General features: G+C 40.2%; 1 protein-coding gene across 1 annotated transcript in view; it reads right to left on the minus strand.

Moving 5' to 3' along the window:
* The window catches only part of PDZD8 (PDZ domain containing 8), a 65,056-nt gene extending 43,520 nt beyond the window's left edge, over positions 1–21,536 (minus strand). The window contains exons 1-2 of the mRNA XM_074591881.1: positions 20,519–21,536; positions 550–672 (exon numbers count right to left, since the gene is read on the minus strand). Coding sequence (XP_074447982.1) covers positions 550–672; positions 20,519–21,414 — 1,019 coding nt within the window. The 5' untranslated portion in view covers positions 21,415–21,536. The remainder of the gene's footprint in view (positions 1–549; positions 673–20,518) is intronic.
* Between the last annotated feature and the right edge of the window lie 2,597 nt (positions 21,537–24,133).

Genomic DNA, 24,133 nt, shown 5'->3' on the forward strand with positions numbered 1-24,133 from the left:
ACACCTTTTCACCAGCTTTACAGAGAATGATTTTCTCTCCAATGAACAAAGGAAGCAGACTTTATTTCTTTCAATTATTTTGTTCAAGACAAAGACAATAAATAAAGCCTTACAAAGTTATTTGGATTAATCTAAGTAAGACTGAGTGAAACAATTATTTCCCCTTGCTTACAAAATAATACAATAGGATAATTACAGCATTTATACTGTCCTGGAAAGAGATTCATAATTTGGTGTGCAAAAAAAAAACACAAACAAAAAACCCCCAAAACCAGAAGGCTCAGACTAGCTCATAACCAGGCAAAACTCAAATGAAAGGCAAATACATGCGCCCACACACAATGTAGAATTGCCTCAGGAACTTGCTGCAACTTTCGTTTGTTCATTTTTGCTTCAAAAAAATAAAATACATTTCTTGATTAGAGCTCAGTCATAACACCAAAGCTGCTACTTCTCGAATCAGAACAGGCCTACAGCTATAATTACTACAACCTTAAGAAAAATGTGTACTTGCTTAGTCAAGATTGAGCAAAAGACTACAAAACATACCTTGTACATTCAATTAACGTGACTTTTAGTCGACCTTCTGTCAATAGAGAATCCTGTACACAGAGGTCCCGATCTTCATATTCATCGGGTGGCAATACTTGAAGTGGAAAAAATGGCTTGAACCTGAAAAATACAGAAGAAAATCATCTTAATTCAAATGATGTAAACAATACTAACACACAGAAATTAAAAAAATGTAATAGGATTACAGTGAATCTTTAACACTCCTAAAGAGAAATACATACCATTCCTACATATTCATTGGCCAAAAGGAACAGGTAGAAGCTACTAAAGCTTTTTGAATGCAGAAGACTGGAGAATATATAAGCAAAGATTGCTTCACAGGAATAGGTTTTTTTGAGTTCTATTTACTAGCGCAGATAACAGTGAGAAAACAGGAAGCTGATCACATCACAGAGTAAGTTTATGATTGCAAACAGGATTTAACACAAGAGTCCTTTTGCAATAAATATCTTACCAGTTCTTTAAGTTCATCTGCATAAAACATCACAGCACTGAAAGGCAAAAATATACCAAGACCCTAAAGCTTACATTTTTATGACACTGCTGTACTTAGAGGACTGCTGCATCCTAATAAACAGCACACTTCAGTTACACAGATTTATACTTCTCTCATTTCGTGAAAAACATTCAGTTGTTCTTTTCAGTCAGTCTTCTTGCACCAAAATAAAGATCCAGGTATTCTAAATATTTGTCCTTGAACTTTATTTCCCTCATGACAGCATGTGAGTCACAGGAAAAGCAATTCATGTTGAAGATACTAAGTGTTTTACACACGTTATCTCACCACATAATTCACTCCCTTTGATTAGAATATGCCGAGTTATAAATACCGGTTTCATTTTTAAGTGATAGCGCTCGGGTGTCGGACACAGCCGGGATCTGAGGGGAGGAAGGAGGGGGAGAGGCCGCGCAGCTGCAACCCCATCACACGGCAGACACACACATGCGAGCCTAACAGCAAGGGCCACAACCCTGCAAATGGAAAAATATCGTGGAATCCGCACCAGCCTTAAAGTAAATCGTTTGAAAAAGGACTTGCAGGGTATTCCTTCTTTCTGTTTTTATTTATTGCTCCCATTTCCTAGCGCTGCCCCATGCCTTGGTTTCCATCCCCTCTCACTGGCACGGCCTCCCAGGGATTATTTCTGCGGAGAAGACTCACAAATAGCAGGACACGAGCCCCACTGCCTGCGGGATGGATCTGCCATTTCATGAGAAAGAAGTCTTTCATAAGCGCCGTTTGCTCAACCAACAGAGGCATCTGCTTGTCACATTCCGAGATCACAATATGTTCAGGAAACAGTCACATGGATCTGAACTGAAGAGTTTCACAAATTCAAATAAATAATTAAGCGCCCTTTAACTGTCGGCACACTCTTCAGGAGGGAGCCCGGCACTCCGACTCAAGACACTGCGTTTCTGTACAAGCAGCAGCCTCGTAGACCCATGAGAAAGACATTTCTTTTGTTCTCCTTGTGAATAAATACAACTCAACACTCCAGCTATTTTCCTGAAATCCAATTCAACTTCTAACTTTAATTTGCTTCCAAGTTTCTCCCTCATTAAATCCTTCAGGAAGAAAACAGTTTTGAAATTGGTCAAAGTATTAAATTTTAAAAAATATACAGAAATTGAATAAAGTATTTAAGTCTGTGGATGAAAAATATGAAACGATTAAATCACTCTGGCCATGGTTTAGGCTTGAGTATACCAGTAAACAACCAACCCAAAATATGTTTTTTGTGTGTCCTAACTGGGTTATTTTGCTCATAATCTTCCTTATAGTTCTTGAATTATTAGAGGAATAATAAGCATCACAAGAGTGGGGAAAATGCCACCAAGATGACCCCGCTATAACTCCTAAGACTTATTGTCACTTCAGGGCCTGGCCAAGTTCCCACTCAGAGCCACCCGGAGCCAGCACAGCTGATGACACCTCCCCACGCACTTCTCACCTTAAGGACAAGCAAAGGTACCCTCTTTCTTTTACAAATGATTTCCCCCCGCCTTAGAAACATATTTGGCTCATTTTGTTAGGCTAAAAAGGATCAGTTAGACAACTACACCGAAAAATAATACCAAGTTTGGAGTAAGTACCTGTACTTTTTTTTTTTAAATTATTTTTCAGCACAAATAAACAACTTTTCAAATAGTACCAGCAATTGTCCATATACGTTCCCCCAAAAATCTATTCAAATAGCTTTCCATGGGAGCCACAAAGTAAAGATAAGCAGCACCAGGAGCCTCGGGGAGCTACTGAAACAAGATTTCTGGGAGGTAGGAACAGAAAAAGAAATTGGATCCAGTACCACCCTGGTAACCAGAGAGCTCACCGTCACCTCTCTGACTTTCTGCAAACACCAGGCTTGAAAGCGTTGGTATTGATGACGCCTTTCCCTTATACACACCATAGAACAGCCTGCAGGCTATTGAACAAAAAACACAAACCTGGACAAACCTATTTTCAATATTGAAAATAAGCAAGAACAAAAGAAAAAATACAAAATAACTGACTAAAATATTCCAGTAAGGATGCACACATATTATCTACATATTCAAACCAAAAATCTCATCTCTCAAATAACTTCCAAACAAAGCGTTAAGCACAGCACACACCACAGTCTTTTGTTACAGCATGGAATGATGAAGTAATCCTCAAAACAAGCCATTTTTCCTGCTTAATTAAGACATAATGTTAACTATAATTTTTGTTTCTATTTTCAATTTTTTCTAAAGTTAATCTAAAAATGAATTAAAGAGGAAACAATTCTAAAATTGTTATATACAGTAATATGCAAAACACTTAAGAGTACATGCTGGACTTCGTGTAGCACTAGTTAAATTTTCTACAAATATGGGATTAAACACAGTCTCAACAACATTTTTAATTTACAACAAGCACTTATGTTCACATTCTTACCACTGAAACTAATTTGCAAAATCTTTAGCAAAACAGCCTGACACATTTCCATTGGCTTTAGAAACATACAAATAGCTAAACATCCCACATTAAATGCATTTGTAACGTTTAAGTGCTGCCCTGAAGTTTACCAATTTTACAACATAGTACTTATTTAAGGTAATTTACTGAGAGTTTGTACATTTCCAAAATTAAACATTGGACAAATTATTATTTCAATTATATATTAGTTAAGTGAACTGTTGACAGATTATTTAAGTACAAGATAACCCAAATCTCTTTGGAAGACTTTCCTACTGAGAAGCAGTGAATGAATACGGACCCTGACGGTGACAGTGGGTGACACAGCAAGACTCTGATCCCTGGTCTTGCAAATCCACACGCTGGCAACCTGCAGCCCACGCACATAACAGGCATCGCAGGGTCTCCCATCTTTTTCCCCGGGGTAGGGGAATCCTGGGAGCTACCCTGCCTTTTAAAAACAGACACTAATGACAGGCACTCCGAGGAGCACGTTCTTAGGAAGCCATCACTGCTGCAATTGCGTTTGGTCCAGCAGGAGTGCAGCACAACAGCAAGGGACGTTCTTCTCTCTGCAGAGAGACCAGAGTCCCCACCTCTGCAATGTCTCATTTTCCTCCTTGAAAACTATCATGCCACTAGACAAAATGTAATCGTGAAGTTTGTTTCATAAAGCCTTTACAGTAGGGACAACAAAACACACTTTTAATATGAAAGCAAAGCTGTATTTCATTGTATTAAAGTACCATGAGTAGGCTTTTAGCTAATAATGCCAATAACATAATTCAGTGAACAAGACAAGAGATATGAACTCTATTCCCAAACCCTGCAGACTACAATATCTTTGCTGGTTCAGTATCTTCCTGTCCCAAACTTCCCTATGCAAAGGAGAGATAAGTTTCCTATCATCCTGTGTTTGTTATTATAATGTAGAACTTAACTTTATTAAATACCTTATGTAAACAGCCTTGCTGTAACTTCTGTAATGGCTTTAAGAGTGTATTTTCTAACCTCTAATGTTTGGTCCATCTTTAAAGAGCAAAAGTCCACCAATAAATAAATGCCTTAGAGAAATTCATCACACTAATGAAGAAAAAAAAAAAAGCTTGTGTAGCCTACCAGTAAGCCTCTATTCAAAAGTCTCTAAAGAAATCCTGACAGCAAAATAAACGCCTCAGTTAATCTCAGCTGGTCTCTGCCCTCATCACAGCAGCCATCCCAGGATCTGGTCGCTTCTGCTAGGATGCTCTTGGAAAATCAAGGCTCTCACTTTGCAAACTCTGAACAACGGTAGCGGGGGAAGTGGTTTCTATTTGGCTGTCTAGATCTTTAAACATTCAGTATTCTCAGCTTCTTAACTTTAACCGGTAATCAAAAGATTGTTACATATATTGGTGGACCTCCATCAGTGGAGAATAAACAAACAACAAGTGGTTTGCAATCAGCCCATTCAGTGCTGCAGCCCGAGAAAAAGCGTTTAAGCCATGACAATGGCATGGGGAAACCTAGGAGTTGCTCCTGACAGCACAACAGTTGAGAAAATGTCACCAAAAGGTACTTACAAGAAATATAGTACCTTTCTAAACACTGCTGAGCTGCTACCAGGCTCTCCGAGGCAGATTTTCATTGCAACTATATTAGACCCCCCCTTTCAAGTGAGGTCTAACACTGCCATGTCCTTATTCAGCAAGGTCAAAATTCATGCTCATGTCACAAACCCTTGACCTACGAACCAGGATTACACCAACTCAATCCATATATCCTAAAGCCTCCTGCCTTTTCAATTCCAAACCTATGAAATTAGACTAAACAACTATCAGAAGGCAGATTTTGTGGGAGAGAGATTTTACTGTCTTTCAAACTATATTTATTAAGCCTTTGTAAACTTTTCATCTTTTCCAGAGGAACAAAATAGGCACATCGTAGCTACATAAGAACACACACAACTTACACACCCCCTCCCCCCCTCCAAAACCCCTGCTTGGATATGGCATGCCATTAACAAAAGTCTTCAAAATTGCCTTATATTAGATGCTTATAGTGTGTTTTCAATTTGTTTTTAAATTATCAGTCTCCCTCCACAATTTTATCAGCTTGTTTGTCCAAAAATCTACAATTCAAATGGCCCATCATTAAGAAAATATTAGTTAAAAAACAGCATTTTAACTTAATACGAATATGAAGAGGAATAGCCATCAAACTTCACGTGAAATTTTAGCAAGTGAAAAAAAAACCTACAAAAATAATATTTAAAAGAAACTGTCGAGTAGCAAAAGTGTTTCTCAACAAATACCACAAGATGCAAACAGCAAAAAAAGTAATTTCACATGAGAAATTAGGTCAGACTACTATACTAAAACATAATTAAGATAAAGCTAGTTAATATACAGGATTAAAGTTATACTAAAAGTAGCATAATACCGAGATCTTCCACATACAAAGACAAAAATGTTTCCAGCCGCTGCACGCAGCCTGCACGGCCCCTTCATACGAAAGACTAACTCCGCTCATGCCATATTTCAGACTCAGCTCTCCCCTCACCACCACCACTCAAAGTCTGGATCAAAATCACATCTGAATAAAAACCAAACCCAAACAGATCAAGTTTATTCTCCTCACTTTGGGTGTTTTCCACCCCTGATTAATGCTGCTATTCCTTCCAGTTGCCAGTTCTGTGGAGGAAGAACTCACCTACTTGGAACAAGGCTGTAATTCAGTGGTTTAGTTTTAGAAGTGCCTGACTCACATTCACATTAATTTGTATTCACTGTTCTGGGATGATTGTTTTGTGGTCCTTTAGCCAACTTTTAACAGAGAAGAGGACAGGAGTCTTTTATACCTTAGTTTAATTAAACTATTATGTAAATTAACTGCTCCTATCAGTACCTACTTAACTACAGTATTTTTAGTTGCATGAGGAAATCTATTAAGAACTGGGAGGGGGGGGGGGTGGAAATCAATTTATCTGGCCAAAGATAACCAAGCACTTATGTGTTTCTGTTCACTGCATCTGTTAAGAATATCCAGAATCATGGTAAAAAAAAAATAAATGTTAAGAGCTAAACACAGACAGGAACAAACTTCAAAAGCTCTCAGGGCTCCATTTCCTACTTGGAGGAGCAGAAAGACTTACGGCTTCATTCATAAACGCAGGAAGAGGCTACGATTTTGTAGAGCTTTTGCTAAGAAGTGAGAACGCTTTTCTAGAATAAGGTCTGGGAAAAGTTTTAAATTATTCTCTGGTTTTATAAAGCAGTTTGATATCTAAAAGTGGCCTAAAAGTTACTAGATATCTGTTTAAGACCACATTAATCACTTGTATTACATGAATTCCAGCACTAATTACTGCCATAAAGATTAAACATTGTCAGGTTTATGAATTTTTTAAACAAGTTGCATTAACTGAACATTTAAATCCTAATAAACAAGGCAAAAAGAGACCTTAAATCTCAGAAGAGCCCACCAGCTAAAAATGCATCTTTAGCACAAGGCTACTTTGTATACATTGCAAGTCTTAGAATTTTGTTTACCACTCTAAGTAAAAATTAAATCAAAATCTGAAGTCAGACTGTGTTTAGTAAAGCATCAATTCACTTTTGTAAATGCTACTGTATTTGAAGATTCTAGTATCTAAAATATTTTTGAAAGAGTAACTGCTGAATTTATTTTCAGTTTTGGGAGTACTCAAAAGGTTCAACTAACAACGGAAGAGAATTCAGTCATTTTCAGATTGCCCTTTTTATATGATTCATGAAAATACAAGTCACACGCTTGCAAAGTGTGTAAGTTTCAAAAAAGCAGTATTTTAAGTCATTAAAAAGTCCTCTATTCTGTGTAATTTAAGATGACGTTTACTTATACAAAAATTCTAAAATATTACAACCCACTCCTAAAAACGCATGATCACATTAATAAGATTTTGTAAGTATTTATCAGCCAACATTTGAGCTTGTTAGGGTTAGGTATTGTAATGCAAACAGCTTATATCATTCTTCACATTGAAGATATAAAAATGGAACTCATCCTTATTTTGAAAAAAAAATTAGTAGTAACTTTTTTTTTAAATGAGTACTTTACAAATAAAAGTACCATGACTGTAGATTTTGCAAAACCAATTCTCCAGCTTCCACTGATTTCACAACGGAACAAAGCTGCAGAACCGTGTCAGTTTTCATATTCAAGGGACTTTAGTAATCCAAACTATACTCTTACTCAGTATAGAAATCTACTAATTTCAGCTTTACCTACACCCATAAAAATATGGCTTACAAACAACCTGAAAAACATTGCCATAAGAGAGGAGGTTTATAGAGTAGGTTTATTTTCTAGGAAATTTTATTGAAAACTGCAAATCAGTTCTAGCACTCCACCCACTGTGTTACAGAATATTCTGCCACAGGCATGTGGGAGGCTCATACACAAGTTCTCAATATATGAACAGTCACTTTTAAAATCAAGACTTCAGAAAAAAAGCAAGGATTTTATTATTCGTTTTTCTTTCTCCAAAGATGTTTCACACATTTCCAGATTCTTAAACCATAGTCTTTCTTATGGCGATATCAGTACCTCTGAAATGTATCTCGAATCAGACACTCAAGAGAAACACTTAAAACTTTAAAACCCATTCTACAAGAACAAATAAAAGAACAAATGTAAATAGTCAAGTAGCTTCTTCCAAAAATATAATATTTTTTCCTGCTTACATGACAGAAATCATTGTAATTACGGCAACAAGAGTCTTAAGGATTTGCCATTGCTGTCTGTATTGGACTAGCCAGGGGTAAAAAAGAAACCTTAAAAGAGGCTTATCAAAACTACTTTCTTATCTGCACAAACAAGATCAATTTGACCACGCACAGACTTTTTTGCATTTCAAGAATACTAGTTTCCCAAATTCCAAATTCCACAAATACTGAAATAGCTTAGTTGAGTCAGTGCAGTCGATGCCTGTTTGATCTCTGAGTTTTCATGTGTTGGGTTTTTATAAATTGTATGTGACCTAGCTGAAGGCAACTGGTGGTTCAAATTAAGAGAAAGAGATCAAAATCCTGCTATATTTCAGTCTCAGACAGGACAAAGACAGAATTTCCCTGTCTAACCAGGAAGCCTGAATTGTTGTGGCTCTGCTCCAAATGGGACAGAAGATGCAGACTATGCTCTTGTTCACGCGGAGCTGGAAGAGAGGCCGTTGTGGTGCAGCAACCAGCTTTTAGGCGTTCAAGGAGAACATCAGCAGGAAGAAAACACAACAACAAAAAAACCAAACAAATAAACCCAAGCCACCACAAAACTGTACCTTTAGCAATTGGATTAGAGATTGGTTCCATTAAATAAAGAGGTCTCAAGTCTCTCTACAAACATCATTTCTCTGCAATCCTGGTCAGAGAAAAACCAATGCTGATGTTCTAATAAAAGTCTAAGTTCTATACATGACTCATTCATTGAGCTCAAAAGTTTCAGTCCTCTGCTCTAAACACTAGCCTCTGTCTATACAAGAACTAACAACATCCTCTTAGACAGAAAATCGCTGTCTCACTGCTGAAAAGTCTGACAGTTGTAAACCAAATGTGAAAAAATATTTGTATCTGTTCTGAATTCTAGACATGATAGCTTTCCAAGGTTTATCCTCACTCCTTCAGTTAGTTTTAAAAATGCTGGAGCTACAGAAGCTTCTCCTCAATCTACATTTATCTCATCACTTCTGACAAGCAGAAGATGGTCCAATTCACACCCTTAAAGTTTCCCAAAGTGGTAGAGACAGTCTAGCTCAGGATCAGTAATACCATTTTCAAAGCTGAGATGACTGACAGTTCACCTTAAAATTGCCAACAGCAGTAATTAAGGATCTATTTTACAGAGAGCTCAGCTATTCAGACTGCAATGGTAGGGAGGGCACTGATGGGGACACACCATGGCTTACACTTGCCAACTGTCGCCCAAGCAAAGGTGTCACCATTTGTGAGTCACAGCATTTTATTAATGGGCCCCTGCTGTAAACTGACAGGATCATATAACGCAGCAGCTCAGCCTAGATATGACCTGCGGCACCACTGCTGGCAATCAAATACAGCTTGTGAGATTAATTACCAGGAAGGATTCCTGCACTTTGCAAATCCTGCATCACTGATGGCAAGTTACAGTTGGGACTTGTGATTACATCTGAAAGAAGCAGATGCTCAAATTACTATAATCTGCTCCCACCATCCCCGTAATGAATTTGGATATTGTCTCTAATTTGCCCTTCTTTCAGACTAACAAGGGGGGAAAAAAAAGAAAAAATATCTGTGTTTTTGTAGTATTGTTCTAAAACAATACCACTGGCTAACATTGCTGTTCCCACCCCACCTCCCCTTGTAATCCACTGGGCTCGCTGCTTGGCAACATTAGAATTTGTTTTGTTTATTCTACCATACTGCATTAAGTTTTGTTAGCAAGTATGCAGAATTATTCTTAAAAAAAAATACAAACTGTTGAAGTTTTCAGAGTTACGCTGCATCATTTCCACTGTTTAATTGCTTGGGAATTATTCACTAAGCCAGATCATTCACAGTGGTGATTCGAACACCACCATGAAGCCTTCTGCCATGTCACTGCAAGTCCATGATCTTCAATTTCTACTCTTCCTATTTTAGCTCAGGCAAACACGAATGATGGTTTAAGTCATTTACTACACAAGTAACATTCAAGTAAATTTCCATTTTAGTTCTTACTACATAATGGCTTACATTTAAAGTACACTATCATTTGACAGGATATTTTTCCAAGGTTTTAGCATCACTTAAAGCATATGTAGTATTAGAATCTTAATTTCAGTGACACTGGCAAACACAAACTTGTACTTAATGCCATTACACAAGCAGATTGTAATATTTGTACACATTTCCTTCTGAATGGGCACTTTTCATAACTATGTTGCCATTAAAACTGATGCAGGAAAATATATTGAAGCTTAGCACTAAGACTAAGTTAAAAGAGTCAGGAACAAATATGTAAGTGTTACGAGTTCCACTAGATATTCAGAGATAATTTAAAAATCTGCAGAGAAATTAAGAAATAATTTTGTAAATTTACATCTCAAATTGTCCCTGTAAGTTTTACAGTAAAAGCAACACAAAATTGCTAAAAAAAAGTATTCCCAAGTGATTATTCTAATTTAATTTTATGCTAGTCATATCTGGCAATTAATTACTGCCTGTGAGTATGTGTAACAGTCTGATTAACTCTATCAGCTGATCTCTGTAATACACTCTCTATTGCAGACAGATTTTTATGACATCTGGTAAGTCTTCAAAAATGTGAAAACTGTACTGCTGTAGTAGAATCCCAGTATTTTCCACTACACAGAACAGCTTTAATGGAGAGGGCTGGGTACGCTTCTCCTCACAGACCCTTCTGCTGAACTCTAGCACAGCTGCAAGCTGAAAGGGGAATTAAGAAATTATAAAGGTAAGTTGTTCCCATGTGGTTTTAAGGCTAAAATGAAGGACAACAGCTAGTGGGGGGAAAAAATGCCCACAAAGTAGGTCTCCAGAGCCCAACACAGAGTTGAAAACAATTTCTGCCTTTCTCTCACCTCATAAAAAAATAAGGTGTTTCCTCTCTTTTGTTTCTTCTCTGCTACACCTAGCATCTCCTTGGCAGTTTTCATAGTTATATATGGCCACAGATAGGTCTAAAATGCTGCTGGGCTCCAGCTGGGTCCCGCAGTAGAGAGACACACACTCCCACGTCCCCAGAGGGCTTATTAAGAAGCACACTTAGGGAGGCAGATGCACCCACATGGCTTGGGGCAGGTGTGATGCAGACATTTGAGCTACCAAACCCAGCACTGCATATACCCAGCTTGCTGGGGAGAGCGATTTAGGAGCACCCACATCCATGACTCCACATACACAACTATTTCACAGCTGGTTGGGACCTCTAACTGTACTGGAGAAACTTTCTTTGCAACACAAACCTATCTGTCAACTGCATCTTTTTTGCGGATTTTTTTTTTTTTTCATTAATTTACTAGATACGCTGTCTGGGATCACTGAACATCGTGAAGGTCTGAATTCTAACCTAGATTTGATTGGTTTGTGCACTTCACAAACTGCCATTTGTTAAACAGTGGAGGTAAATAATAACAGGAAAAGCTTCCAAAACTTGTCTGGATCTTTCTCAGGTCTCTCAGCCGAGATGAACACTATTCCAGCAGTAAATTCTTTAGTTTAACCAGAAACTCAGTGACTGCAACAGAAACTACTCAAAGAAATTATTTCCAAGTTCTGTGTTCATCTGAGTATGTCACAATTAACCTGACAAATGTTTATAAAATAATGACCTCCAAATCTCCTTCACACAAACTGGCATCCAGACTCATTTCCAAAATGAGAATGTATCCACTGTTATGACCAAGCCCTCTTCAATCCTCAAATATCAAAAGAAACACTTTCATAGAGCATTTTTTCTTAATTATATAAAATATTGATGTTCATGTATCATTCAGAATGGAACCTGCTCAAAAAGCTAATTGTTCCAAGCTCACATCTATAATAGCGGATCAATGCGCTCTTCTGGACAAAAGCACCATTTGAGATCATCATGCAAAGGTTTTTGCAGTTCTGCAATTAATGGATTTTACCCGACTAGGGTGGCAGAAATTATCTATTAAATGAACAATCCACACAGGTATGTGATGTTTTCTCCATACTCATTTTAGACGATAAAGCTTATTAATGGTAGAAGTTTTAAATTTAAAGTCTTTTACTATTCTTTAAGGAACGGTAACATCAAGAATAATCAAATGTTCAAACAGTTTTAAATCAAACAAGTGTGAACATGAACTGTAAACACAGGAGCATATCGGGTGACTTCAGGCAATCTCTGCAGGAATGCAGAATAAGCAGTTTCCCATAGAAACCCAGTAACATGAAAGGACTAGCTCCCGCAGTGAAATCGGCAGCCTGAGACTAAGCTTTGCCGTCACTGGAGCACCACACTGTTCTACCACACTGATTACTAAAACCTACTGTCCTTACCCAGGCTGCTTATTTCAGAGCTTTCTGATCAAGTATCACTTGCTAATAAAAAGATTAACTATTTCATAAGCTTAATATATATGAAACGGGTTCTACAAGAGACTCATACACTTTGACATTAAATGAGCTACTGAGAGGTGTATTAGCTACCCATTCTTATAGGTAAATTTTGTGCCTCTCTTCCTTGGAGTAATCTCCTTCAAGGAAAATCCAGCGTTCAGTTTTGTGTGACAGGTAAGGAACATCAGTCATGCTACGCACAGAAACTAAAAATCATAATACAGCCTGTAGAAGGCAATTTAGAATAGCCCAACTCTAGTGCTTGAACACACCTGCCTCTCCAACAGACAGGCTGAAAGCCACACTCGGACATTTGTTAGATGCTCCGTAATGTGATTAACTTCTATATGCCCTATATTTACTCTGAAATCAGCTACCTTTCAAAAAAATAAAAAGCACTACTACTTATTTCATATTTTATTTAACGGAATGGAACGCTATACAAATTATGACAACTGAATAAAAAGAAAGGTTCTCACTGAGCAGCAAGATCAGCTTAAATGTTCAAGATCAGAGTTCAGATGAACAGAAATGCAAAGTCCCAATGCTACTGCACGCAAAACGCCATGAAGTACCAAATAAATCTTATCAGATTTTTCAGAGCTTTCATTCACTATCCACATGAAAGAAGTTCACTGCAGGACGAAGATCAAGAATAATTTTTAAATACAAAGCAGTAAAGGTGTTAAGTGAGGTAATTTTCATTATTATTGCACAGAGAATCTTTTATATACTGTTTCAAGTAAGAAAAGTTGAAGGAGATTTTATTTTCCTGTCACACAAATTAACCTTAATGTTTATGGGAGTGCTATCTAGAGCAAATGCAAACAGTAATCACCAAAAACTTATTTTCTTTTATGTCTTCATCCATTTCTCCCTCCAATTAAGATATTTTTTTTTTGTTCCCAATTATACCTCTGGTCTCCCAGTTTCTCCACTAATCCATCTCAAGTCAGTGCTGTGTTAGGTCCTCACCCTTGCAGGTAAGAAAAGAGAATGTAACATTTTTTGACTAATCATAGGAAAAGGCTCACTCTTAACCTGAAAAGAATGTCACCCATATACTGGGAAATATCCAATCTGTAGCTGATCATTCATTAAATCTGACTTTATAATGGGCAAGTTTCAAACTGGCATTCTTTCAGAATTAGATCTTTCCAGTGTGAAAGCCTTGAAGTGCTGAGCTGGGAAAGAAGACTAAAAGGTTTCAAAACGCCTAGAACAAATAGGTTTTGAACCTGATACCTACACAAGGAGATTTACATACATATTTTGTATGACATACTTCAGTTTAATCTGAAGAAACATGTATTTATAGACCCTCCAGACACAATGTATGTCTGAGATAGACCACTCCCAAAATAAAGACAGTAAAAAGCTCTGCACTACAAAAAGCTTCCTTCTACACATGTAGCACCCTTGAAAAAATGAAAATATTTAATATTCTGGGGTTTGGTCTTGTTTACTGCATGTCAGGTTGCCTACAGATCCATTTATCTAACTCCTGTATGAATAAGAAAAACTACTTGTCCATGCACTACAAAGATAACCTTCCAAGCATCTGTCTACAGACAGATCTACTGATTCCAATTATCGTCGCTTTGCCATTAGCGGAACAAATCCTTGTGCCGGCATCATTCAGAGCACCACCTCTCTGGAACAGTATGAAAACCCACAAGCATCACAGTGCCGCTTCAATTTTTGCGCGGCAGGAAAGGACTCAGATCCTGTTTTTTTTTTTTTAATGCTTCTGTATACTAGAAGGTTTTTGCATCTGGACTAGGCATGGCATTAAAAGAAAAATAAAATAAAACCACCTCTTTTCCTTTCAGCAGCAAGAGGAATGAGAACTTCGAACAGGAGTGCCTTACAGATTTAACCAGTAAGAGAGATTCATATCACAACTGAAGTCGAAATCCACTCAGGAAAAGAATCTCCATATCCTCTGCCTTAGGAGAGCTGTAAAGAAAGTAGGTACCTCTACAGGCTGCTGATTTCTGAAGACATGCTCATAATCCCAATCGCTAAGATTATTTCTGGTATTTCTGAGTATAACCTCATCATATGAATAATACATACTTTTTAAAATTGTATACTTCTTCCAATACCTCTATTACCATATTATGAAGTCATTTCTATTATAAAACACACTTCAAATCAATAGCTACTTACATTACTTAGCTTAAGTTTTGCCAAAAATAAGAAACTGCTGTGTAACTCTCAAATTGCATTCTATAATGGTAAATTAAAATAGGCTTGTCTAATGGTTCTTCCCAATGAAATTCAGTATAGCCCCAGCTTCTAAATAAAGCATAAAACTATTTAACACAACCAACTATACTGCAAGTTTTCCAAGGATAATTCATGTTGGAAGGGACCTCAAGAGGTCATCTAAATACCTGATCTAACATGTTAGTCGTAATCCTTTGTGGGATTACTTCTAAAGAAAAGCAAGTTATTCCACTATGTGGTAGCATGCATTAAAATGAAGTATAGTTTCTCACACAGGCTAGTATCAATACAAAATATTAGCTTTTTTTAAATCATAGCAAACTGAGAAACCAAGTGTTCTTAAAATACACAGAACTAACTCACTGCTTAGGCAATACCTAATCTGCTTAGAATCTAAATGGATGAACTTGCAAGACCTTAAATTTAGAAAAAAAACAGCAGCTGTCAGATTTTTTACATCACTGATTAAGAAATACTGGGAAATTAAATTCTGCAGGGAGACTAGACTACAAGTACTTCCTCCTCACCCTTTACACACACACAAAGGGCTTTGTATCTTCATTATGGCAAAGTGTATTTTTTTTCGCCTAGAAAGAACCCAAAACCCAAAGCTCTCCAAAACCTACACAAAGCAGGATCAGGATCTGTTCAAAACAGCAAAACTACAGCTGACTTAAGAATAGGCTAGACAATACAGCATAATTAGCGTGCACCTGACATGATGGGGGAATATCAAGGTTGCCACCAATAAGCAGCTTAATAATAGGTTAACGAGAAAGGTACAGCTCATTAGAGAGCTCAGAGATGAACCTTTGACCACTGCAACACTACAAGCAAGGAGACAGACACCTGAAATAGTCCTTACTACATGTCTCTAAATACTAAACGTGCTACGGTAATGCTAGTAACTACAGCTTGGTGTTAACCACTTTATCCTACACAAGGACACAATATAGAAAGTTAAAACCAACACGAACAGTGTCTATAGTACTATTAGAGAACTGTTTGAGTGTATATAATGAAAAACCAAAGGCTGAATTCAGACCCTAGATAAACACCACTTTGTGCTGATAATTAGTATCTACCATCCTGCTCCAGTAAAAGAAACATACATGAAAAATACAGTGTCGTCAAGCTATGCCAATGGGCAAGACTGACTGAATACTGTTCCTGAGGGGGCCACCATTAGAGATTTTGGGACAGAAAGACACAGAACACCAATGGCTGACATCACAAACACCCAACAGGGAAGTCAAGGCTTTCCATGTTCATTCTCAACCTCCACCCACTGACCAACTTGACTTAGAACTAAAAAAGGTACAATTTAAACAATTAATTGAGAGGAGGGCCACAAAGATGATCAGAGGGCTGGAGCACCCCTCCTATGAAGACAGGCTGAGAGGTAGGGTTGTTCAGTCTGGAGAAGAGAAGGCTCTAGGGAGACTTTATTGCAGTTTTCCAGTATTTGAAGGGGGCCTACAAGAAAGCTGGAGAGGGACTTTTTACAAAAACATGTAGTGATACGATGAAGGGTAACATCTTCAAACTGGAAGAGCGCAGATTTAAATTAGGTATCAGGAAGAAATTTTTCACTCTGAGGGTGGTGAGGCAGTGGAACGGGTTGCCCAGAGAAGCTATGGCTGCCCCATCCCTGGAGGGGTTCAAGGCCAGGTTGGACGGGCCTTTGAGCAACCTGGTCTGGTGGGAGGCGTCCCTGCCCAGGGCAGTGGGGTTGGAACGAGATGATCTTTAAGGTCCCTTCCAACCTAAAACATTCTATGATTCAAGTCAAAACAGAGTTATGGAATACATAGAGCTAAATAAATGATACCTACAATTCTTCATTACCTCACTGAGGTTAGGGCTAGTTATAAAAAAAAAAAAACAAACAAAAAACACACCTTGGCTCACAGTTATCTGGTTTCTCAAGAGTGCACCAGAACTCATGTATATTGGAGAAGAAGAAAAAAAAATATTGTCATTTTAGATCTTCCCCACTTCTGAACAAGAAACTTCTGAGAGACCACAATGTTTTCAGAAAAGCTGTTTGCATTTCTATTACAAAGCAAAAACACATACTTTAAGATTAAAGTTGCTATAAAACAGTAATAATTCTTGCTACTACCAACTGAATTGTACAAATCCTTTATTAATAATGATTAAAAAAAAGATAAAAAAGCCTACCATTCACTGAATTTTACCAGCAGCCTTGCTTCCAGAGATTTAGCCAAGTTCTACTATATGAGATAGCAATTGCCATTCAATGGCAGAACAGCTTCAAAATAGGGTGTTTTGCCAGACACAAACACATTTCTTACAGAGCCAAAGAACAGTGATTACACACTATTAGAATAAAATACAAATTACTACTTATTTGTTTAGACATAGAGTGTATACCTCCTTCTTCCAATTAGTAGACAATTGCTTTTATGTTGAAAGTCGTACATAAAATGCTAGGCAAACTTTAAAATGCACTTACTAGTCTACATTGCCTTCCCTCATAGACACTTAAGAGTGCATCAGGAAAGCAAGATGCCTTTTTCCACTTTAAAGCTAGTTACGCACATAGCCACTCCTAACAACACACGATACAAAAGATGACGATCTTACTAATCACTGCTTTGCTGCATAAAATTCTGTACATAACTGTATAGAATACAAAAGTATGTGTGTATAATTTGGCTGTAGCAACAGGCAGTATACATGTGAAGATACAACACAATTTTAATGCAGCATTTTACAATTAAATAACAAAGGAGGGAGGGGGAACCTGCTTTACACAAAACTTAGTTACAGGATGTTCAAGATCAACTACTGACAAGAGTTCTGATGCCATTCACTACCATGTAATAGCCTCTAGAAGTTGCCTAATACAAAAGACAAAGAAAATAGCATCTTTTAATTTTTAATGCTACTTAGCATCTTGAAACAAGATAAAACTCCTTTGTGGACTTCAATCTGGAAGCAAGCATGGTAACAAAGTGTTCCTTTTTAACCAGCTGAAATGAGAACTCCTCACACTCCAAGAGCTTTTGTTTACAAGGTTGTAATTACTGCCATTCGTAGATTTATTTACAAAGTTACTTGAGCAAGAGTAGGGAGACATCAGAAAGGTTTTGAATTACACATGGAAGCAAATACTATGTACTTAAACAAAAGGCATATAGGCCATAGGAAAAAAATGAGGAGAGGATAAGCACATTCCCTGTAGATGAGAAATTAAGCTTTAAGCAAGGTAACAGGTTATTAAGCAGTTGTGAAACACTGCTGACTTCTTCCTGTACATTCTTTCCTAAGGAATATATTAACATACCACAATCCCAAGCCAATGTATTCTTAAAAATACCAAGTTTTGCATCTTATCAGCAGGGGGCTTGTTTTTCCAAATCAGTTCGCCACACTGTCTAAACCGTAACATCTCAATTATCAACTATGCCACCACGTCAGAGTGTATTGTTACTACTCGACTGTTACCAAGTTTTGCTGTCTAGGGATCTACCTGCACAAACTCAGATGAGTCACGCTGGTGGAGAATACGTGTTTTCAGTCTGTGTTTTACAAAACCTTGGGCAACTCTGGACAGCTAAAGGTTAACAGATAGCTGAAGATTCCCACGCAGGAGTCTGTGTTCCCACTTGCTGCTTTAAAGGCAAAGTTATAGACAGTTATGACATCAACGACCCAGTCTTCCTTCCTTAAGACAATTTCATTAATGCGCATTAAGCTCAGTGCCCTGCCTTCCCCCTCCACACCGCAGCGGGTCAGAATGACGCGTTCAGAACATGGCATAAAATTTAAAGGTCAAAAGCACCATATACAGGGTTGGACATTGTTTTACTGAACACTTGCCATCCCGTGCTACCAGCCTACTATCTAGTGTGAAAACCAGCTATGATACTGCATTTCCCTCTCAAGCATTCGCAAATTCCCAAATCCTTATAACTTAAAGAGAACATTTTCAAATAACAGTTCATTCTTCCTAGTTCTATAATAATTTATGCTTCCTATATTGTTCGTGATGTCAGTTACCTTCTGTCCTTACACTTCTGCTCATTTCTGTCCCAAGCACTGTGCTCTGCTTCTTTCCTTCTTTCTCCCTCCAGTCCCTTTAACATGTCAGTGGCTCACACACACCTCGTCCATCCTTTCTGGTGCAGAAAGTTTGAGAAATATGTGGAAAATTCATGACCTCTAACAAAATGATGAAAGCACCCTACTGCCCAGGGGCATCTCCCAGAGGAAAAATGCGGATGTCTATCCTCCTCTGCTGAAGGGGAGGAGCACATCACCACTCGTTCCACAGGCACCCTAAAACTTGTCTAGAGAGCATAAAGCTCTACTTGCTCTTTCTAGGTACACTGAGAGTGCTCCCTCTGCACCATGACTGTGCTATCCCAGCCACTCCTTCAGGCTTTTCCACACAGCTAACAGCTTCCATCTCTTTCCAACAGCTCCTGACAGCTTCTCTGCTGCCTAGGGATTACTCTCTTCTGGAAAGCAATTCAGTACCTCAAAATTTGAAAGGACCACCATGTTACTCCAAGAAACTACTTATCACCCTGTCAGGGCTTTCCAAATCTTGCATGTTTTACACATCCACTTTCATGAGAACTCTTATAAATTCAATTGCAGAAAAACTGCCTGAAAAGTCTTCAAAAATTACATCACTGCAAAGCTAATTACACTTCAAAATTCATACACGCATTTTCAGTTACTCATCTCTGATGAATTTCAGAGAGAAGGCTTATTGCAGAAGAATGTGGTAAACAAAACAAAAATCCTTACTTCACACTTAATACAAGCTAGAAAGAATAAACAAAAGAGAAAGGAAACAATAGCGTCCAAGGAGTGGTAAGACCAAAGGTGTGGTGACAGAAAGGGAACATGGTACCTGAACAGCGGTAAGATATTTAATATGTTTTAATCAGAAACAAAGGTGGAATCAAAGATGCCACTTGCCACTTCTGCTACAGAATATCACTGAATATTTCATTATATTCACTATATAATTCAGTCTGTGCTATAGTGTGTGCATTTATAAAAGAAAATATGCTACCTTACAAAAAAAGACAAACCATGAGGCCTCCTACAGTTTTACTTACCACAAATGTGGCACTAGTTCTCTTATCAACTTCTAGATTACCCCAAAGTTACTGAAGAAATTCAGCAAACCAGAAAGGAAGAGTACACTACCTATCATCGGATCTCAGAAATATTCCCTAGAGAGTGAACTTTATCCTGACATTAAGCAACAACCACCTTACCTCTGCAGATAAGCATAAGCCAGAAGACTCCCCCAGGTGGCTCACCAGTGGCAGAAGCTTGGGAGGACACCCCAAACCCACACACTGTCCACAAAGCCATCCTTCTACCTTTTCCAAAAAAGGATATCATGGTCCTGTCACTGGGACACCTGACAGGATCCCAAAGTTTTTTTGATACCTACTAATTCTGCCATTTAGTTACACACAGTTCAGGGCATGTCACAATCTGACTGTGCAATGGCTTTTTCACCTACTATAAATGGAAAACGATGCTTATCTTCATGAAAAGCTTTAGATATCAGACAAGCAGTGTACAAGTACCCCTACTGTAGAAGGGCCACCAGAAACCTCTTTTTACCTATTAAGAGCAAAACAGCAATTCTAATGCAGGCCACCCAAAGTAACATTGAGGACACAGGACATCTTACCTGATTTTATAATTGGGTAAGGTGTGCTTGCGCTTAATAACTTTCTTGAACTGGTTCACAATGATGGAAGTGAGCTGAGGCATGGGCCTCCCTTCAAACTGAGACTTCACTTCAAAGAGTATCACAGGGTCATCCATAAAAGAGAAGGACCAGTGTGTGAAGGGCAGGCGGGAGAAGACCAGCTTCACCTTCCCCGTCACCTGGGAGATCTTGACAAAGAGGTAGCCCGACTTGCCAAAGAACAGGTCAGCATCGATGGCCAAGTGGAAGCCACCGTTGTACTCCACATCTACCTCAAAGCTCAGCTCCTCGGGACAGCCCTCTTCGTTGCAGACCACAGGTCGAATGAGCTTGACAGCTTTGAAGATGGGCAGGACGCTGCCGAGAGAGACATCCCTGAGGCTGAGCCCCTCCAGCATCTTCCCCGTCACCTTGGCCTGGAGCAGCTCCTCAAACTCCACCTTGATCTTCTTGGTGACCCAGTTCCTGATCAGGGCCGTGTCCCTGAGTTCCCTGAAGATGAAGAGGAAGATAGCATTGAGGAAGTGGCACGTCTCCTCACGGGAGGAGGGGGCCGGAGGGGGCTCTGGCTGCTGCTGCGGCGGCTGCTTGGCGCTGGGCTCCGGGCCCGGGGCGGCGGCGGCGGGAGACGCGGCGGCGGCCGACGTTGAGGCTGTGGTCGGCTCCGGAGACGCTTGGCTACCGGCCGGCTCCGAGGCCTGGAGGTAGTCCCTGAGGCTGCAGTCCGCCGCGACGCGGGCGTAGACGAGGCCGCCGGAGGCTCCGTCCCCCCCGGGGGGCTCCGGCTTCTTCCTGTAGAGGAGCAGGAGCTGGAGCAGGAGAGTGAGGAAGCAGCCGGCCAGCGCCGAGAGCAGGCTCACATAGACCAGCAGCATCCTCGCCGCGCCGCGCCCCGAGCGCGCTGCCCTCACCGCGCCGCCGCCATGGCGGGGGCCGCGCCCGCAGGCCGGCGTTTAACGGCCGCGGCCGCCCCAGGCTGCCTCATCCGGGTCCCCCCACCGGCCAGGGGGCGGGGCCGGGACCGGCCAACGGCGGCACGGCACTCCCCCCCGCTCAGCTCTCATTGGTCCAGTCGGGAAAGCTTCGCTGCGGACGTCACGGCGCTGCGCGGTGTGGTGTCACAGCGCGGCGGGCGCATGCGCGGTTGGGGTGCGCGCGCAGTGGGCAGCCCGGTGCGTGAGGGGGCGACGGGGGCACACCCCTGAGGGACACCCCTGAGGGACACCCCTGAGGGACACCGACCCCCGGGGGGCACCCCCGGCTTTCCTGAGCTGCCCGCTCACGGGAAAACGTCCCGCCTGTGGGGCGGCCGTCCCAAGCACCAGTACAGCCTGGGCGGAGATGGGTTGAGAGCAGCCCTGAGGAGAAGGACTCGGGGGCGTTGGTGGATGGGAAGCTCAAGTGAGCCGGCAATGTGCGCTCGCAGCACAGAAAGCCAACCGCATCCTAGGCTGCATCAAAGGCAGCAGGGGCAGCAGGGCCGGGGGTGGATTCTGACACTCTGCTCCAGTAGGCGAGACCCCCCCGGGTGTGCTGCTGCTCTGGGGCCCTCAGCCAGGACAGACATGGACCTGTTGGAGCGGGTCCAGAGGAGGCCGCAAAGATGATCAGAGGGCTGGAGCACCTCTGCTGTTGTTGCCTGAAATAAAAGCTCTGGAAAGCAAAAGTAGTGTTTATTCGATGTTGGGTGCTAGGGGGAAAACCCACAAATCTAGCACGACTTACCGGGGTTATTCACCCATTGTTTATACACAAAATAGTCTCATGATTCCACCTACCAAATACATAACTGCACCTAGGTTTACATATTCATTAGGATGACCAAATAGTCTTTTTGCATGTGTGTATCAAATTTTGCCGCATTGGCAAAACACCTGCACAAGCGTGAGTGTATCGGTGGTCTTTTGGGTAAGGAGAGCCTTCCTCACATTATCCTTTGAAGGTATTGAATCATCTCAGGACAGTAAAAGTTTACTGTAAGTTTGCCAACTTCTTGAAGATAATAAGGAAGTTCTTTGAAGTAGCCACAACTCTATCCTAATTGGTATAGGAGTACAATCTTGATGTATAAAAGAACCTTGAAGTGATTAACTACTTCTTGTTATCCCATCCTTGGTGATTAGCTACTTCTGGCTGTCTCCTCATTGTCACTATCTGTAACATCAGCTCAGTGACTATTTTTTTACACAGTAAGAAACTCAGTAATTAGCTATTTTCTCACACAGTAAGATGATTAGTAAGAAACAATCATTTTAGAAACAAAGCAGAGGCCTGTCTTTGGTAACACTGTGGGGACGGGCTGAGAGAGATGGGGGTGTTCAGCCTGGAGAACAGAAGGCTCCAGGGAGACCTTACAGCAGTCTTTCATACCCAAAGGGAGCCTACAAGAAAGCTGGAGAGGGGCTTTTTACAAAGGCATGTAGTGATCGGATGAGGGGTAATAGCTTCAAACTGGAAGAGTGTAGATTTAGATTAGTTATCAGGAAGAAATTTTTCACTCTGAGGGTGGTGAGACACTGGAACATGTTGTCCAGAGAAGCTGTGGCTGCCCCGTCCCTGGAGGTGTTCAAGGCCAGGCTGGACGGGGCTTGGAGCAACCTGGTCTGGTGGGAGGTCAGGGTGTTGGAACGAGATGAGCTTTAAGGTCCCTTCCAACCTAAACCTTTATGATTCTATAAGGTGACAATTTCACTGGTGCTTGGTTGCCCAAGGAATGTACAAGGAGTGATGAAAGAGAAAGGACGTTTAGTCTCTTCAAAAGTTGGCAGGTAGATTATGCTTATTTCAGTAAAATGGGCCTGGAGAGGGGCAAAGAGACAACATCTGTTTTCATGAGATTTCTGTCACCTCCTAGAACCTCTTCTCTGTTTCCTGCTGATGAGAGATGCTCATCAAATTTTGAAAACAGTACCTAGATAACATTTTATCAAGCTCTGCTATTACTGGTGATAAGATATAAATCTGTTTCCATCCTCTTCAACTATTTACCAATGCTTAAAAGCTGTCTTTGAATAAATGAAGTAAAAAACACAGCCAAGCATATGGAGGAAAGGAATACGAGGAAAAGAAAGCTGAGGACTTTGTACAACATCATGGTATTTCAGCCTGTGATGTGCATGAGACCGCGGTTGGCTTGTGTGAGCCAACAGCGACTCAGTGACTGAGCCACTGCACCAGTCAAGGGCAGCAGTTTCTTTGTAGGACAGACTGTGGCTTTGCTGAAGTCAGAGGGGTAAGGAGAAGGGGGCATCTTGCCTCCCAGAGCACGCAAAACCCCTTCAGGGGAGGCAACAGATACCTGTGCAGGAGACAGGGCAAGTGGCAGGAAGAACAGACATTTATAAAAATGGCTTTGAAAGCAGTGAACAAGGGTAGAAAGAAGAAACATGATGTGAGGCAGTGCTACAGCGAGTGGGAAGAACATGTGTGGAGACTCCTCAGAAAGAGTCGTTTTGAACATTTTGAGAGACTAAACCAGAAGACCCTTTATATTCAAATTTGCTTTACAGGAGTGTCATTTAAAATAACCATATTTTTACTGGAAAATATATACATACTTCCAAAATAACCATTATTCTAATTCAGCAAACTCAT

This window comes from Larus michahellis, chromosome 6 (assembly GCF_964199755.1).
Source record: "Larus michahellis chromosome 6, bLarMic1.1, whole genome shotgun sequence".
Lineage (NCBI taxonomy): Eukaryota > Metazoa > Chordata > Aves > Charadriiformes > Laridae > Larus > Larus michahellis.